The sequence below is a fragment of the Notamacropus eugenii genome, chromosome 4 (assembly GCF_028372415.1).
Source record: "Notamacropus eugenii isolate mMacEug1 chromosome 4, mMacEug1.pri_v2, whole genome shotgun sequence".
NCBI lineage: Eukaryota > Metazoa > Chordata > Mammalia > Diprotodontia > Macropodidae > Notamacropus > Notamacropus eugenii.
In genome coordinates this window covers 424,839,771-424,859,376 of record NC_092875.1, presented here as the reverse complement: position 1 = coordinate 424,859,376, position 19,606 = coordinate 424,839,771, and the positions used below count along the sequence as shown (strand labels likewise).

General features: G+C 36.5%; 1 protein-coding gene across 5 annotated transcripts in view; it reads right to left on the bottom strand.

Annotated features, from left to right (window-relative positions):
- RANBP3L (RAN binding protein 3 like) overlaps nt 1–19,606 on the bottom strand; it is a 70,205-nt gene that overhangs the window by 28,398 nt on the left and 22,201 nt on the right. For 3 of the 5 annotated variants that reach the window (XR_011966382.1, XR_011966381.1, XM_072605802.1), the window contains exons 2-12: nt 19,413–19,471; nt 18,843–18,879; nt 18,230–18,301; nt 17,679–17,753; nt 11,865–11,936; nt 11,071–11,216; nt 5,893–5,996; nt 4,163–4,247; nt 2,225–2,327; nt 1,661–1,785; nt 298–418 (exon numbers count right to left, since the gene is read on the bottom strand). Coding sequence is in view for 3 of the 5 variants with exons in the window: in XM_072605802.1 (XP_072461903.1) it covers nt 298–418; nt 1,661–1,785; nt 2,225–2,327; nt 4,163–4,247; nt 5,893–5,996; nt 11,071–11,216; nt 11,865–11,936; nt 17,679–17,753; nt 18,230–18,301; nt 18,843–18,879; nt 19,413–19,471 (999 nt within the window). In the remaining 2 variants the exon portion in view is untranslated. The remainder of the gene's footprint in view (nt 1–297; nt 419–1,660; nt 1,786–2,224; nt 2,328–4,162; nt 4,248–5,892; nt 5,997–11,070; nt 11,217–11,864; nt 11,937–17,678; nt 17,754–18,229; nt 18,302–18,842; nt 18,880–19,412; nt 19,472–19,606) is intronic. The other 2 variants (XM_072605803.1, XM_072605804.1) reach the window with 2 other exon arrangements.

Genomic DNA, 19,606 nt, shown 5'->3' with positions numbered 1-19,606 from the left:
CTCGCAGGGTTCTTGTGGGGATCAAATGAAATAATATTTGTAAAGCATTTTGCAAACCTTAAAGTGTTTACATAAATGATAGCTATTGTTACTGTTACTATTAGAATATACTATTCACAAAAATTCTATTGGTGCAAACCTTTCAGAAATATTTCTCACATAAAGTGAGATCTACACATATTAAAATCTGGATCCCTAAGAAATGCATCAGTTTCTATTTCTGAGTTATATACGTCTGAACTCCTGTTTACCCAGAGAAACATGATTTGGTTAACAAAGAAAATTAGTTTTCCTTACTCAGTCTTGACTGCAGCATCCCAGAGTTATTATTTGCTGTGTCATTAAGTCTCAAAGTTCCTCTGCCTCTTTCAATCCAAGACTGGGTAGTCTTTTTAAATACAAAGAGTTTGCAGTTGATCTAAAAGATAAATAAAAATAAAGACAACCTGTGATATAAGTAAATTTGTTCTGAATCAAGTATCTTCTATACTCACTTTCAAATGGATCTCAGTGTTATGAAAGATGGATATCCATGACAACCAGAAATGAAATTTAAGATGTCCTATAATAATGGGCATATGATATAACTTAAGAGTAGTCCAACCACTCCAATCTACTGTTTGAACTAAATGTCAGAAGGTCATGGAGAAAGGAGAGGAGAAGGGAAAGGAGGAAGTCTTGGGCGAAGCAGACTTTGGGGTTTGAAAACTTTTGCATGATTGCCTTAAATTTTATTTCATATCATTGGATTGAGTCATTAAACTTGTCATTCAAATCTGCACAAACGTACAAATTAAAGCACTCTACATGGCTCAGCATAAGCAGAAGAAGGAAATTTTGATTTGGACAAAATGTCAAACAAACTCACTTAGCTGAAAGAACTTTGTCAGAGTAAAAAACAAAAACAAAAACAACCAACAGTGGAGAGAGCGCCAGGAGTCAGAAAGAACTGAGTTGTTGGCCTCAGACATTTACTAGCTGATGCTGTTTGCCTCAGTTTCCTCATCTGTAAAAGAGGATAATTAATGGCATCTACCTTCTGGAGTGAAGAAACAAATGAGATGTAATTGTAAAGTGCTTAGCACGGTGCCTGGCACACAGTAAGGGTTATATCAATTTATATTAATATTAACATTATAACATCAATAATTACTGTTATTATTAATAATATATTGTTATAATTATATATGTTATATACTAGCATATATAATTATAATATTGTTATAATATTATTATTGATGCCTATATTCTTATCTTGGATGTAAGTCATCTTTTTAATACAGTACTTCATAAATATTGTGAAATACAGACATATTTCAGCACTATTATAGCACTGATTATAAAAAATTAGCATTAGGTTTTTTGTTTTGTTTTGTTTTTTGGTCCTAAGTCTTAGGTCAATCAAATCACTGATACATTTGAGTGTGTGACAGGTAGGACTTATTGTAAATAGCATGCTAAGATATCTTTTCCCTATAGAAACTAATTGTGAACAAGTCCCTTTCCCTTAAGAAGCAAAAATCCAAGTAAAATACTGGCTCAATCTAGTTCAAAGTCAATATCAATTCACATGTTTTTTCAAGGAAAGACATCACTGTCCTTCATCTTCGAAGATGACCCTCTTGATGGATATTAGACATAAGGATGTTGACAAATTCACCTTTAACACATTATGTTCTTCTTCCTCTCCTGTTATAACTTCAATTTTCTCCAGTATACATTTTGGTGATGGCTTGGAAGAGAATGCTGCTGCTGATTCCTTCAGTGTTGTGTTTTTACAAGAGCCTATTGCCAAGAGAAAATGAAATTAACCCAATCTCCACACTGTGGTTACATGCCACATATGACCTTTTTTTTGGATATAAATTAACATAAGTATTGTTTTGGCCATCAATAGCCTCTGTTTCCAAAACAATCTTACTGCTACTAATTAAGCTCAAAGACTGATTGAGTTTCTAAATAAAATCTTACATGACATTAATTCAAATGAAGTTCAAATTATATGGCATTTAACAATCCAAAAGAGCTAAATATTAATTTTGTTTACTTGCATACCTGCATTATTTTAAAATACATTTTAATCATGTATATATGTTACCAGTATATTAAATATATCTAATCTCTTTCTAAAATATGAGTTTTTCTTAACAAGACTTATGCATATGTGATCTCACCACAGACAAAATGTAGACAGAAAAGGAAAAGCAGGGAAGAGGATTCTTACTTGTCCATGAAAAGTGGAGGGGAAAAGACACAGATGAAGTAAGTGCTTTTTCCTTATTACATAGTTCTTTTTCTTGATGAAGCTCAATGGATTTTTGTGGACTCTAGAAAACAAGATGTATTCTTTAATACTACCCTTTATATACACTAACTCAAAAGTTTTTGTTTTTACACACACGCACACATGCACAAACACACATACGCACACACTTGCATGTGCACACAACAATTTCTTTTTAATCAAATTAGCTTTTTCCTGATCAGTATCAGATAGTGAAATAGTTATATAAATACCATTCCTGGTGAGTAAACGTTTATTAAACACGTTGTACCCTTTATTCCATCTCCTACAGTTTCCTCTGGGAGGTCACCCCTTCAACTTTCTCATTTACAACCTCTTCTCATTTACTTGCTCTTTCCTTAATGTCTACAGATATGCACACGACTTCTCCATCTTTCACAAAACAAAAATCTCTCCACTTGCCCTGTCCACCATCACCTTAAAATTCCATTCTATACCTCTTCTCCCTTTACCAACTAAAATCTTTGCAAGCATCACCTATACTCTTGTGTCTCTCTCCTACCATCTTCCTCACTTCTCAGCTTTCTTCAATCTAATTGCCAACTTCTCCCCTGAAACTACTCCTTCTAGTTATTAAAAATCACATAACTCCTGTCCTATTTCTATATTTTTGCTCTTCATTTCAGGAATGGATTTTTTTCCCTCCCCTTTCTACCTTTAAAAGACCCTCTTTTCCTTTTCAGGACCAACTTAGGTACCATTTCATCTAAGAAGCTCTCTCTGTCTTCATAGCCAGGTAAAAGATATCTCTTTTTACTTAAATTTCCCTTGCAGCTTGAACCTTATACTTCTACTTGTTTTTCACTTTTCATTGTATTGTTGTTGTATCTACATCTGCCTTGCTGTTGCTCCACAGTCTTATACTCAATATATCAAGGATCTGTGACTTCTTAAGTGCCAAGACTCCCTCCCACCTTGTCATTCAGTCATGTCTGACTGTTTGTGGACCATAGAATGTCAATATGGTCCATGGGATTTTTTTGGCAAAGATACTGGAGTAGTTTGCCATTTCCTTTGCCAGGTCCCTTCACCTACACATTATGTAACTTAGAACTTATTCTTTGAGAGCTGTGGAAAGCTTAAACAGGTTAAGTGACTTGCCCCTGGTCCCCCAGGTAGTGTCAGTTCTTGCACATACCTGGTGTTTAATAACTGCTTGTAAAATTTAATGTGAAACTTTAAACCTTTAGTAGATGAAACACTAACGTGGTTATCAGAGCTTCATGAATTCCAGCACAGTACCTTTGCACAAGTGAATGCTTAATAAAATTTGAAATATCAATCACTAATTCAATATTTTTCTTGAGTTTATGCCCCAGGAGTAAGTCACTCAAAAGGACTGAGACTATATTTTCTATCCCCCAACATTTCGATGGAAATTATAATGGTTTTCATCTCTGTACTTCAACAGAGTATTGTTCTGTGAGGATTCATTAACAAATGATTAAAAAGCAGTTCGCTGATGTTCAGTGCCATTGAAATATGCTAAATAACAATTCTATTACCAATTGAGCATATCTAAGTGTCTTTAGTCCTGCTGAGATTTACCCACCCCCAGTTTTGCCTTGATTAACACATGCCAAAGCATTTATGTAACAGTATTGCAAATGTAATATATTGTAATTACGCAGCTTCTTTCCTCTGAGATTTCCAAGCTATTATCCTAATAACTAGAACATGTTTCCCATGAGGTTCCTTTTGTTCAAAGGGAAAAAAAAACATATCGTTTCATTCAAAAGAGCTAAAAAAAGCATATTAGAATTTAACTATTGTTTTGATGATGTAGCTATTAGAAGTACCAAAATGAAAAAAATTTCTTATAAGTGATAATTGAATCCTTTGACTATAGAATCTTACCAAAACTCTCTCATTCATGTTTTCTCCAAAAATGAAATTGGAACTATGGCTTTGTAAAGAATGTCTGTCTTCACTTGGTTGCCTTCTGGGGAAAGAAAGAATTTCTTAAGTATTATATTTCAAAATGTGATGATATTGACTATTCCAAATATTTTTTTAAAAAAGATGAAAAGACTAGCTGACAATAGAAATTAAAACTGAAAACAATCTATGTTACAAATTCAAAACACACTATAGTAATGTTGGATGATAGGTGATAATGGAAAGGTCATGAAAAGCAAAGCTGATGTGGATATTTTGAAGACTCTCACCTCTTCATTTTCTCCTCACTATTTAGTTCTTTCTCCACTTCCACCCCCAGGAAGCCAGCACTGTTTCCTACAAAGTCCCCCTAAATCTAAAGCAAAGAGCTCTGATAAGTCAATAATGTTTGATAGAAAATCTGCCTAATATCTTACCCCTAGAAGGAATATTTGTGTTTTTAAAAACTCTTGCAGAGATAGGGAGCCAAAAAGAATAAATTTCTGACAGTAGAATTTCAGCACCTGGGCCAGCGGATACTTTTGAGCTAGGGTGAGTGGAGGGAAGGAAAGACATTCCCAGCTTCTTCAAATCATACCAGTAGATACTAAGAATAATCCACATTCTTATAGCAGAAGGTTTTCTTAACAACACTGTGAAGTAGAGAGTACAAATATCATCCTCATTTTACAGATGAGGAAACACAGTGGCTTGCGCATGATCACATAAGTACAATAATGGTACTCATAATAGCTTATGCTTATAAAACACTTCAAGGTTTGCAGATCACTTTACACATAATAATTCATTTGGATCTCATAACATGTAAGACACGTGTGATGAAAATATGATGCTATCTTACAGGTGAGAAATCTCAGAGAGGTTAAATGACTTGTACCGGGTCACACAGCAAGACCTAGGTCTTCTATCAGAGTATACCTATAGCTCAACAAAATCTCTAGCTTGATTTGCTCTGCCTTGACATCAAACATTTCATCAGAAATACAGATAAAAATAACTATGTTTTCTTTCCCATCTTTTCTCTGCCAGCATTTTGTGGAAGTAAGGCAATAACAAGGAAGCAGTAAAGAAAAAGAGAGTTCAATAACGTAGCTCATCCTTTCCAAGATATATCAAGGTGTGAGCATTTTCCTGGTAGCTCAAAGTCCAAACTAAGCCAAAACAAAATGAATAGGATAGCATGCAATCATCAAGAATTCTTTCAGAATCATGTGAAACAGACACACACACAGATATAATGTGTGTGTTTGTCCTTCCTTGCCGAAGAAGACCATGCCATCAGAGAAATGCTGACATGACTTGCACTTGACTTTTGTTTTGAGTGAGGGAGGGCTGTGCAGGTCACCAGCCTCACTTCTCCAGAGCCATCTGAATCCAGAGACCAGGTATTCATCAGGATGACTGGAGATGACCCAGGATGAAGCAGTTGGGGTTAAGTGACTTGCCCAAGGTCACATAGCTAGTGAGTGTCAAGTGTCTGAGGTGAGATTTGAACTTGGGTCCTCCTGATTCCTGCACTGGTGCTGTATCCACTGCACCACCTAGCTGCCCCTAGATATAATATAGTAATCTTAACAGTCTATCTTTGTAATCTCAATTCTTTTCCATGAAGCTAAAAAATAAGGGAAATTCGAGCAAAAACATCAGAAATTACTATTTAAATTGCTCTGCCTCTTTTATTAACTCACCTTATTGGGGTAGGACTTAAAAGGTATGAGCTTGTAAATGATTTGACTAAGGCATGAGTAGTGGCTGAATTCTCACTCTGCACATGAAGATTCTCTTCAGAGAACTGAAAGAAAAAAAATGTTACTCAGGAAAAAAAATCATGTTAACTCTGATTCAGAAAGGCAATGAGAAATTAACTAGAATTTTACTTTTTCAAACCTTATAACTGGTCAAATTTTGCCTGCTTCATGATCAAGTGTAGCCAAAAATATCATGCATCCTAGTTGGGAACTGAAAGTTATAGAAATCTCTTTGACTTTTAATTTTTTAAAAAAATTATTTATTTACAGTTTTCAACATTCACTTCCACATAATTTTGAATTTCAAATTTCTCCCTATCTCTCCCCTCCCACCACCCCAGGACAGCATGTATTCTGATTATCTTTTCCTCCAATCTGCCCTCCCTACTATCACCCCCCACCATACCCTTCCCTTCTGTTTCCTGTAAGGCAATATCAATTTCTGTGTCCCATTGCCTATATATCTTATTTCCTGGTTGCATGTAAAAACAAGTTTTAGCACTCATTTTTAAAGCTTTGAGTTCCATATTCTCTCCCTTACCCTGCTCCCCCAAGCAATTAGATATAGGTTATACATGTGTAGTCATGCAAAACACTTCCATAAGTCATGTTGTGAAATACTATGTTTCCCTCTATCCTGTCCTGCCCTCTATTTATTCTGTTCTCTCTTTTGACCTGTCCCTCTACCAAAGTATTTGCTTCTGATAACCCCTTTCCCCAATCTGCTGTCCCTTCTATTATTCCCCTTCTTTTATCTCCTTCCCCCCTTCTTTTCTGTAGGGTAGATAAACTTCCATACCCAATTGAGCATGTATGTTATTCCCTCCTGAAGCCAGATCCCATGAAAGGAAGGCTCACTTACTACCTTTCACCTTCCCCTTCTTCCCCTCCATTGCAAAAGTTCTTTCTTGCTTCTTTTATGTGAGATGATTTACTACATCCTACCCTTCCCTTTCTCTTTCTCCTAGTACATTCCTCTCAATCTTTAATTTTATTTTTTAGATATCATCCCTTCATATTCAGCTCACCCTATGCCTCTCTCTCTCTCTCTCTCTCTCTCTCTCTCTCTCTGTATATATATGTGTGTACATACATATTTGTGTATATATATATACACATATGCATATACACACATATATTATATATACATATACATATATACACACACACCTATATACACACATTTATATTCCCTCCAACTATCCTAATACTGAGAAAGGTGTCATGAGTTACAAATATCATTTTTCCATGTAGGAATGTAAACAGTTAAACTTTAACAAGTCCCTTATGGTTTTTCTTTCCTGTTTACCTTTTCATGCTTCTCTTGATTCTTGTGTTTGAAAGTCAAATTTTCTATTCAACTCTGGTCTTTTCAACAATAATGCTTGGAAGTTCTCTATTTCACTGAAGTTCCATTTTTTCCCCTAACGTATTATACTCAGTTTTGCTGTGTAGGTGATCTTGGTTTTAATCCTATCTCCTTTGACCTCTGGAATATCATATTCCAAACCCTTAGATCCCTTAGTGTAGAAGCTATTAAATCTTATGTTATCCTGATTGTGTTTCCACAACACTTGAATCATGTCTTTCTGGCTGTTTGTAATATTTTCTCCTTTACCTGAGAACTCTGGAATTTGACTACAATATTCCTAGAAGGTTTCCTTTTGGGATCTCTTTCAGGACGTGATTGGTGGATTCTTTCCATTTCTATTTTACCCTCTGGTTCTAGAATATCAGAGAAATTTTTCATCTTGAAAGATGATGTCTAGGCTTTTTTTTTTGATCATGGTTTTTAGGTACTCCAATAATTTTTAAATTATCTTTCCTGGATCCATTTTCTAGGTCAGTTGTTTTTCCAATGAAATATTTCACACTGTCTTCTATTTTTTCATTCTTTTGGTTTTGTTTTATAATTTCTTGATTTCTCATAAAGTCATTAGCTTCCATTTGCTCCATTCTAATTTTGAGGGAATTATTTTCTTCAGTGAGGTTTTAGAACTTTTTTTCCATTTGATCTATTGTGCTTTTTAAAGCATTCTTCTCCTCATTGATTTTTTGGACATCTTTTGCCATTTGGCTTAGTCTAATTTTAAAGGTGTTATTTTCTTTAGCATTTTTGGGGGATTTCCTTTAGCAAGCTTTTGACTTGTTTTTCATTATTTTTTTTGCATCACTCTCATTTCTCTTCCCAATTTTTCCTCTTCTTCTCTTATTTGATTTTCAAAATCCTTTTTGAGCTCTTCCATGGCCTGAGATCAACTCATATTTTTCTTGGAGGCTTTGCATGCAGGAACTTTGGCTTTGTTGTCTTCTTCTGGTTGTATGTTTTGATCATCCTCATTACCAATGATGTAAGAAAATACCTCTTCAGAAAGTAAGACTCTATAGTCTGTTTCTTTTTTCCCATTTTCTCATTTTCCCAGCCAATTACTTGACTTTTGAGCTCTTTGTTAAATAAGGGGATCTAGAAGCAGCCTCTGCTTCAGCAGTGATTACCTCTACCCTGGGGCTGTGGCCAGGACTGAGACCAGAACTAGACCATGTTCCCCTCCCAGGTAGGTGAGCGACCCCTCCCACTGATCTTAGAAGTTGTCTGGTACCTGTGGGTTGAGAATTCTGGAAGTACAGCTGCCACTAGCGATTCAGTCCCCTAAGGCCTGCTCCAGCTACATCCACACTGGCACAACCCACACTGAACTGCACTCCACTCCTAGCCCAGCATGATAGACCCTTCCTGTTGACTTTCCAGATTGTCATGGGCTGGAAATGTGCTTCAGTCTGTCATTTTGTGGCTTCTGCTGCTCTAGAATTTTTTTTTGAGGTGTTTGAGGGGAGAGCTCTAGCAGGTCTCTGCTTCTACTCTGCCATCTTAGCCCTGCCCCGACTTTTAATTTTTAAATTAGTTAACAGAAGTTAATTACTATTCCTGGGTCAATGGTGTCACATCTCTAGACTATAAGCCAACACCATTATTTCACTGAAAAAGCATGAATGAATGAATCCACGAATAAAAGCATTTATTAAGCACTTACTATATATAACATACACTGCTTAGTGCTAGGGAATACAAATAGACAAGCAAGAGAGTTTTTGTTCTTGGGGAGAAGTTCACAACCTAACGGCAATGACAGTACATTTAAGAGGCTTTAAGTATGTGAGATGAAAAGGCCCCATGTTTTAAAAGGTGCAAAGCAATTTGTAAAGTATCTTCTTTAGTGTCACGTCTACTGATAAAATATACTGGTTTCTCAAATTGAAGTATCTGATGGTGCCAAGGGCTGGGGGTTAGAGTTAGAACTCTCTTTTCTGAATCTTCAGTAGCTGTAGCCACAGCACCCAGATAAGAGTCGCAGAATGCATCTCCACATCTTCCTTGAGACTGTTTCCCAGGATGAGGACTGAGGGGGCAGGACCTGTGGTCTGGGTGGTGTTGCCACTCCCAGAGTTCTTAATTTTACATATCCATTGATGGAAGTTGGTCAGAAGTTTGTGTTGTTGAAGAAGGTAGGTCCTCCAGAGTGATTGCTCTCCTCAGTGATGAGTGCAGGACTTGGGCTGGAGGCAGGACTGGTAGTCAGGGGGGCAAGCCTAATCCCAAATCTCTTGGGTTGAGGTCCTGGGCTGTCTTTACTGTGTTCTGAGGGGAGGTGGTCATTTTGGTAATAGTGGTGCTTTTACCAGTGTGGCATGTGCAACCTCTTGTGTCCCCCTCAGGGTCCCTTCCTGTTTCAGCCAAGTTAAGTTGACTTGCCTGCCCTATAGCATCAACATTGGCAACACCATGATGATCATCTAAATTGATCAGAAATCCATCTTCAGCTTTATATGATAATCATCTCAATTGATCAGAAATCCATCTTCGGCTTTACTAGAAACCTTCTTACTCTTTTAGCTACTTAATCTTAATGTGTAAATATACACATGTGAATGTATTTACATAGAATCATTAACATTTGAGCTGAAAGGCTCTATAAATCACCAATTCAACCCATCCCTCATTTCGTAGACAAAGACCCTCAAGTCCAAATGGCTCAAGTGATTTCCCAAAGTGCAAAGCTAGCACTATGTTAGAACCAGAATGAATAGCAAGTTCACTAAATTTTCATTGAATTAATAAAATTGACTATTTTGGTTTTGGTGCTAACACCTTCATAGTGTTGCTCCCTGTGAATGAATGAAAACTCATTTATTAAGTGTTTATTATAGGTAAAGCACTGTTACAAGGTGTGAGAGGGAAGTAATAGCATTTAACCAGTCCTCAACAATTTAAATGGAAACAGATTTCTTGACTAGTATCAAACCTCTAACAGGGCCCCTTCCTTTCTTTTCAGTTTTACTACATCTTATTACCTTTCTCAAACTCTGAGATCTAACACATATCACTCTGTCTCTCAACTGTGCATTTTCCCTCACTTGTCCCCCCAGACTTAGAATGCTCTCCCTCCTCACCTCTGCCTCTTCGTTTGCTTCAAGTCCCAGCTAAAATCTTATCTTCTATAAGAAGCCTTTCCTGATATTTTTGAATGCTAATATTTTCCCCTGAGATTATCTGCAATTTTCCCATATATATATTTTTTGTTTGTGCATAGTTGTTTACATATTGTTTTCCCTTTAGATCATGAGATTTTAAAAACTAGGACTGTCTTTTGCCTTTATTCAAACCCCAGCACTTAGCACAGTGTCTGACACATAGTTAAGTGATTAATAGATGCTTGTAGATTCAACGTAGACTCAGAGAAACCAAAGGCAAAACTGTAAGGTAAGCAGAATTGATCATCTGAAGCCTATTCCCAGGAGTGTACTGCTCTCAGGATGTCCCCACCTTCTCAGGGTTCACCCCATCCCAGCTGTGACATTTAATTTTATTACTGGAACTCCTTGCTCTAATATTTCCTTACCTCATTCTACCATTGCTTCAAAGCTCTCCCTAGGGGACAATTAGTGGGGGGAAGGAACAAAATAAACCTTACTGTCATACAAACTACCTAATGTAGTTCCAGTGGAAACAGATAGCATTAGTTGGACACAATTGAGATATCCACAAAAAGACCCCTGTAGTGATTCAATTTAATTCAACTTGACATACATTTATTTTCTTATAGAGGTTATTTTTCTTACCTCAGTTTTTGCTTTTTCATGAATCTTGTAAAATTCCATAGCCTTGGCATGCCCCAATGCATCCTGTTCTACACATCTCTGAGACTGAGGTGGTTGCAAAATGGCAGGTCTTAGAATGGGACATTGTTGGCTTCGCTCCCGAGGGCCTTAATAATACAGAATAGAAAGATCAGTACAGTTTGAAACAAAATATGCCCACTAATTTGGGGGGATCAGTAAGAGGCAAGGTTTCTCCAGGAAAGAAAGGATTGAGACAACTACATTTAATCCTGATTCACTCCTTTCTTTATTCTATCTAGAAGTCAAAGCAAAATATCCCCAGTAGGAAGGGTTAGCCATTTATTCCATGACAAGTACACTGTGTTCATCTAATACTTGCCAACAAGGTAAGGAGCTGAATCAGTAAGAATTGTCTTTGATTTTGGTTCACTATAATATTCACACACACACACACATACATACATACATACATACATATATATATATACCCATATAATATTTACACAATAAAAACCTTCAAAGCACATTAAGCTATGATGGTGGTTACACAAAAGGTGGGGTAATAGACAAAGAGCTAGTCTTAGAGTTAGGAAGATCTACGTTTAAGTCCCACTTCTAACCTGTACGAGCAGAGTGACCAAGGCAAAATCATTTATCCTTTCAGTGCCCCAGGTAACTCTCTAAAACTGTAAGTTATGAGTCTGGCAGAAATAAAGCTATGTGATATGAAAGTTCTTCTATGTTGATGCACTTATAAGTTCCAACTAAATAATAAAGCCAAAGTGGTTACATACCTTTTTCTGTCCTGGCAATGTCAACATTCCATTGTGAAGCAGCTGTGGTCATGAAAACATTATTTTTCTTAACTGTAAAATAAATATTTAAATACTTTAAAATTTCTTTGGTGACTTAAAAAACCCAAAGAAATATAGTCTGTTATGCACATAATCTTTAGCCATGTTTTATTGTCCAGTCATTTTTTTAAGTTGTGTTTGACTCTCATTTGGGGTTTTTTTGGCCAAGATATTGGGGTGGTTTATCATTTCCTTCTCTAGCTCATTATACAGACTAGGAAACTGAGATAAATAGGATTAAGTGACTTGACCTGGGGTCACACAGCTAGTAAATGTCCGAGGTCATTTGAACTCATGAAGATGAATCTTCCTAACTCCAGGGCCAGGACTCTATCCACATTACCACCTATCTGCCCTAAACCATACCATTACCCTAATAAACACATTCACAGTTATTTATACATTTTAGTCCCAGGGAAAAAGCACTGGATTTGGAGTCAGAAGATGGGCTGGAAACTTAGCTCTGCCACTGATAAGCTGTGTGTCAATTCCCTTTTCTAGATGTTTCCTCAGCTATGAGACAAGGAACAAGGTTGACTGTGATCTCTAAGGAGACCTTTAGGTCTAGATCTGTAAGACTATGACCTGAAAATGAACTTCTACATGGAACATATTGGGCAGCTTGGTGTGATGGAAAGAGCACTAGACTGGAGTCAGAGGATATCAAGCTTTGAATCCTGCCTGACTCTTAACTAACTGGGTGACCATTTAAATTCTCTGAAATTCAGTTTCCTCAGCTGTAACACAGAGTGATCAGTAATAATAGATACCACTTGTATAGTGCTTTAACGTTTGCAAAGCTTTATGAATGTCATCTCATTTCATCCTCACAACAACCCTTGGAGGTAGGTGCTATTATTATCCACATTATATAGATGGGAAAACTGAGGCAGGAACATTTAAATAACTTTTCCACTGTTACACAAGGAGTGTTTGGGGCCAGATCTAACACTCTGTCTATTTCACTACCTGATTTTTTCTAATGCTTTTAAGTACCCACCGTATAAGGTTATTGTGAGAAATAAAAGAAATAATGTATGTAAAACACTGTGTAAACCTTCATGCATTATATCATTATTGTTGTCCAGTCATTTCAGTATTTTATGACTCTTCATGACCTTCTTTGGGGTTTTCTTGGCAGAAATACTAGAATGGTTTGCCATTTCCTTCTCCAGCTCATTTTACAGATGAGAAAACTGAGGCAACCAGAGTTAAGTGGCTTTCCCAGGGTCACATAGCTAGTAAGTATCTGAGGCCAGATCTGAACTCAGGAAGAGGAGTCTCCCTAATTCCAGGCAGGTACTCTATCTACTGTACCACATGGCTGCCTCGGTGGGTTATATAGACTTTTTATTATTAGTCACTTTCTTTGAAACCCTTTTTGGTTTCTACTTATTTTACATCCTCTTTTCCTTAGATGATGAACTACTTGAGAGCAAAGATTGTTTCTGTATTTTATCACTTGGCAAAGTGCTTATCGATATCCATTTTTTCCTATAACAGTAGTCACTGTGGATACTGTTTCTGCTCGTTTTCCTTCATGTTACTTAATATAAATCTTTATAAATGTCTCTATATTCCATTATTTTAATGGCATCATAACATTCCCTTACATCGATTATTTTAAAACAGTTTTACCTGTGAGAATAAGATTTACTTGCCAGTTTCTGCCCTCTGTCCTGTGCTAAACTCACCAAAAGATGTCGCTATTGGCATTGAAAGAACAAGCAGGCAGGCTGATTGCGTTGCTTAGGTTAGTTTCTGTCATTTTGTTACCATCTGAGATAAAGCTAAAAAGTTGCTGGATAATTGCAATCATAGGTTCTTCTGGGGAAGAGGAGAGAGAACAAATAGGATACTATTTGTTATGAGGGACTGGATCTGAATGGACAACTAAGTCTTTAACAGTGTGAATAGCGAGACTATTTGTGCTGCATTGGTAAGTGAATGATCAATGAATCCACAGAAATTGATATTTCTTCTTATGTTATCATATACTGGCAATTCCCAGGCCTGGAATACTCTCCCTCCTTTTCTCTGCCTCCTGCCTTCTTCCCTGGTTTCCTTCAGGTCTCAGTTACAATTCTGCCTTCTATAGATCACCCCCTCCCAATGTGGTTGCCTTTCTTTGAGTGAATATCCATTTTATCCTGTATATAGCTTGTTTATACATTGGTGTTTCATGATGTCTCTTCCATTGGAGTGTGAGCTCCTTAAGATCAGGGACTGCCTTTGGTCTTTATATTCACAGAGCCTGGCTCATAGTAGGTGTTTTAACGCATGCTAATGAATGAACAATCCTTTGATGAATCCACAAACTCACTGATATCAAATGGAACTCATGTGATGTAGAAGGTGGATTTGAGACGGGGAAAGAAAGCTAGAGGCAGAGAGACCAATTAGGAGGCTATTTCCATAGCCTGGATAACGTAATAATGGATTAGGATGATGACTGGGTAGAGAAAGGGGACAGATGAGAGAAATGTAGGGATTTGTCAACTGGTTAGATACATAGGGTGAAGAAGATTGAGGAATTGTGGATGACTTTGAGGCTGAATCTGGGTAAGTAAGAGAATGATGGTGCCCTCAAGCTGAATAGGAAAATTAGGAAAAGAGGTGAGGTTTTTTGGGGGGGCATACTGAGTTTTGAATCTCTACTTTTCTCTAAAACTCAGTTCAAAGACCACCTCCTACATTAGGCCTGTCCTGAGATCATTCAGATGTTAGTGCTGCCTCCCCCTTAAAAGTAGCTTTATTTATATTCCATTCCCTCACTCATACTCACTCTCTCTCTCTCTCTCTCTCTCTCTCTCTCTCACACACACACACACACACACACACACACACACCACACACGTCACACACATCACACACTGTTTCTCCCAAGGAAATGTAAGCTCCTTGAAGGCAGGGACTAAACTTGACCTTTTTGAGTCTCTGTGTTCTCACCACCCAGCACTGTACCTGGCATGTAGCAGGTAAATGCTTACTTGCTTGACAATAACAATAACTGTCATTTACATAGTATTATAACACTTACAAAGTGCTTTGCACACATTATCTTACTAGATCTTCACAACAACCTTGTGATGACATACAAGTATTATTCCTGTTTTACAGATAAGGAAATTGAGAAAACTGAAGAGCAAACAGGTTAAGTGACTTGCCCTTGTCCACACAGCTAGTAAGTGTTAGAGACTCAGTTTGGGCCCATATTTCCCAACTCCAACTCTAGCAGGCTATCCACTATATCAGGTTGTCTTAAGAGAGGTCAAGAGATGGACTCTTTCCACAGATTCAAAATGCATGCAGACCTTCTCATGTTTTTCAAGTTTTGGTGGCACAGTAGATAGAATGCTTGAGTCAGGAAGATCCAAGTTCAAATCCCACTTTAGACCCTTACTAGCTGTGAGATCTTGGGCAAGTCACTTAAACTCTGTTTACCTCAGTTTCCTCAACTGTAAAATGGGGATAATATTCGTACCTACTTCCCAGGGTTTAGTGGGTTTTTTTTTTTTTTGAAGCAGTCAAGGTTAAGTGACTTGCCCAGGATCACACAGCTAGAGTAAGTGTTTGAAGCTGCATTAGAATCCAGGTCCTCTTGACTCAGGCCAGTGCTCTGTTCACTTCACCACCTAGCTGGTCCCCAGAGGGATGCATGAAAGTATATCTATAAAGTGCTTAACAGTGCCTGGCCTGTAGTAGGCACGATATAAACGCTTATTCCCTCCCCTCCCTCTCTTCCATCCATAAATCTCCTACAGAGGACCGACCTAATGCGTTGGAGACTTTCAGATTCAATCATTACACTTTTTAAATAACTGTATAACCTTTTAACTCTTCAAAAAGTATATAAGGTGGGTTGTTATTTTCAACAGATTTCCACATGTGAAAAATGTCAAACACCTTGAAGGTAGTTCTCAAAGTTTTGATGTCAGGGCACATTTAAGCACTTAATTTGTGAGGACCCCAAAGAGCTTTTGTTTATGTGCATTATATCTATTGATGTCATATTAGAAATTAAAACTGATAAAATTTTAAAATATTTATTGATTCATTTAAAATAACAATAAACCCAATACACATTAGCATAAATATTTTGCTGAAAAATAATTATTTTCCAAAAACGTTAGAAGAATGACTTTTACATATTTTTGCAAATCTGTTTAGTGTCTAGCTTAATATAAGGCAAACAAGATTTTAATACCTCCCTCTGCATCCAATCTGTTTAGATATCTTATTTTGGTTGAAGTCTATGAAGAAAAGCCATCCTCATATAGACATGGAGTTAGAAAAGGGAGGAGGATTTTAATAGTTAAATAATATTTAGTATTAAACACAAGATCCTTGATCTTGATGACTCACTGAAATGATGACCTTGGGTACTCCTACTATAAGTTATTTCACAAATATTAATGGAATTGATTTGAATTATGGAAGAAAATATGAACTCAGTGTTCTAAGTATAAGCAAGCTTATTTAAATGGAGAGTGGGAAGAGAATTGTTCATCAGTTTGCTTTAACTATGTTAGTTCCTCCAATTTAAGATTTAGAAAAATAGCTCTTATTACTGAGTCTATATAGATCTGAGCACATCAATTTTTTATTGTTCATTCCTCCCAAGAGCTTGAAAATTTTCTTCTTAGTACAACAGAAAGAAAAGCTACTACTAGTACTATTACCACTAACAGTACTACTACTATTAGCACTACCACATCTACTAGTATTATTGGTACTACTACTGACATCAGCTTTTCCCCTAGTACTAATATCCTTTTCTAGTGTTTGTACCTTGCCAATCATATAGTAGGCAGTATAAGGTTGTAAAAAAGAATGTATGACCTGGAATCAAGAAAAACCTGTTACATAAATCTTCATTCTAATATTTGCTTACTAGATATGAATCTGGGCAAATCATTTATGCACTCTGAGCTTCAGTTTCCCTGTATATAAAGTGGAAATAATATTTGTACTACTTATATTACAGTGTTGTTGCAAGGATAAAAGGCGATAATGTGAATTGTTTTGTAAACCTTGAGCTGTTACTTAGGATAATATCCCTTTAAGTGGGCAAAATTCTGTCTCATTGGTACCTAGGATATTGTTAGTGATTAGTAGTGCCAATAGGGTCATGAAAAATAGGGCTTTCATTTGTTTTACTACATTTATAGTTAATTGAAGGCAAGATGAGACTGTTTAACACCTGGAGGAACCAGGAAAAGTATCTGGCCTGAACCAAGGAAGTGAGGGATCCCTAGAGGTGATGATAAAGGAGAGAAAGCATTCCAGGTTTGACAGAAACTGTGTAAAAGGGTATGGAATTAAACAATTCAGCATTAATTCAGAATAAATAGAAGAGTGCTATTTGAGTAAGTGAAAAATTCCAGATTGATGTATATTATATAAGTATAGTTTAATTACTATTGAGTAGCGCACACATGATCAATTATCAAGTAAGTGGGTACTAATAAACGAAATACATTTATATTATGTAAAACTGTAGCATAAATAGAAAAGTTCTTGATAGGCTGTAGATTTTTGTTTAAAAATGATATGTGTTTAAACTTGTACAGTCTGAATCCACAAAATTTTACTGTGTATAACATTGTAATTTGATTTCCATTTAATGTGACAAATAGAGTCATAAAAATATTTAAAATACATTATGAGCTGAAAATGAAGAAGGGAGAGCCATTTTTACAATGTTTGCTATTCCAGTTAGACTCTCAGGTTAGAAACTTCAAAAGCTATTACCTGGCTGGGAGGGGGGAAATGTAGGAAGGACATTGAAGGAAGATGATCTCATTCGTTTTTGGGAGGGTGTTGATTCTGAAAAGATATTTCAAAATAAGTCAACTAGCATATTGTAAGGTTTCTTTTTTAAGGGGAAAATGTATATTTCAAGTAGTTAAGAAGATATACCAAGAAAACAAACACACTTCTTTTAAAGTTATTGACAGCTCAGTAGCTAATAAAATTCTTACAATAAAATGTCATTACTGAATGGTCAACTTTAAAAGAAGTCATTCTCATTGGAAATATTCTTTTTTTTCTTCATTTAATGTGAATTGGAAGAGGTGGGGGGCTATGGGTGTGGAGCATTTCATGTCCTGTGAGACTTAGTTGATGTGTTGGTTAGTTTTGGTGAACAGCTTTTCTCTCTCTCTTTATTCTTGTGAGGCACAGCTTACTGGGAAAGGGAGGTAGAGGGATGAGTTAGTAAGTAAACGTGTAAAAAGAAAAGAGCAATCAAAACCAAAACATTACTTGGAAAGAAAGTGAACTAATAGAAGTAAAGACCCTACCTTGCTTGGTATCTGCCATGTAGAAAGTGAAAGATGAAGATCGGGAACGCTTTCTTGAAGGGCCAAGAAGTCCTGGGAGAAATGCAATGTGAAGAAGTAAACTCAGTGAAATCTTTCTCCATAAAATTAAATCCCCCTTAACCATACCAAGCATCATTTGTTTTATAAACTCTTCAAGAATATTGTTGTTCAAGACACCTGAGGTATAATTTTAAGTTGTGTAATGTTGATGGCAACAGCTGGGACATTATATACTATAGGCACATCAAATATGGCTGTAGAAGATTCATTATGAAATAGTCTCAGCTTCATCAACAAACATCATGATGAACCTGAGGGGAAAGGAGACAGACATCCCTCTGAAGGTAGTAAATTCACAAGGAAGTGTGGGAGTACCATTAAAAGTTGGCTGGGTCTCACATCTGCCATTTTTCCATGTACAAATGCACAGGGAAAAGAATATGTCATCTTCAAACACAAATGACAACATCAGAGATGCATAAGTCATAAACAGGAAATGCTTCATTATTAATAGGATAGAGGTACACCAACATATTATATTTGTTCCCTTTACATTGAGATTATTTTAAAAGTTCAGGATATAACTTATTACCATGTTGTACTTTGTCAATAGTGTCTTCAGCTGGCCTCTGAAAAGAAACAAAGATGCCTGTGAGATCTGGACTTTTGCTTTTTCTAATTCAGATTGAATATTTTCACTACGTAGGAGAATCCCTCAAAGACTGATACATACAGTGTAAAGCAAAGTAATAGAATAAGACAAAGCAGGTCTTTGCCCTCCCCTCCCTCTACCCTTTCATGAGTGTCAGCCTACAAAGCTAGGAGTTTGTAGACAAGTTTTATGCTTCCAAAGGACCGGCCCCACCCTACCCCCCAAGAACAACCAATAGCAAATTGGGGTTATTCCTTATTAATAACAGAATTTCGCAAAGTAGATGATCTGAGTGTGATATTGAGAGGATCTTTTATCTCACTTTAAAGGACAATACTGAGGAGATGAAGAACAGATTTAGAAGTAGTACCTCTTAGCAAGAATTTCTTATGCAGATTTCTTTGGTAGGGAACTAGACCAATAGAAAGGGAGGGGAGAAGTTGAAAGGGAGGAAAAAGAGGGAGGGAGAGGAGGAAGAAAGAGAAGAAAAATATTTTATCAAGAGTTTACCTTAAAAGCCTGATCTCTGTTTTCAAAAATAAATACTGGTTGAGCAATAACATTTTTTCCTGGAAAATAAAAAGAATATTTTTTAAAAAAATTATACAAAATCCAAACTTCTCCCCCCCCCCCATTTCAATTTATTTATTTATTTTAGTTTTCAACATTCACTTCCACAAGATCAAACTTCTCTTAACAACTGA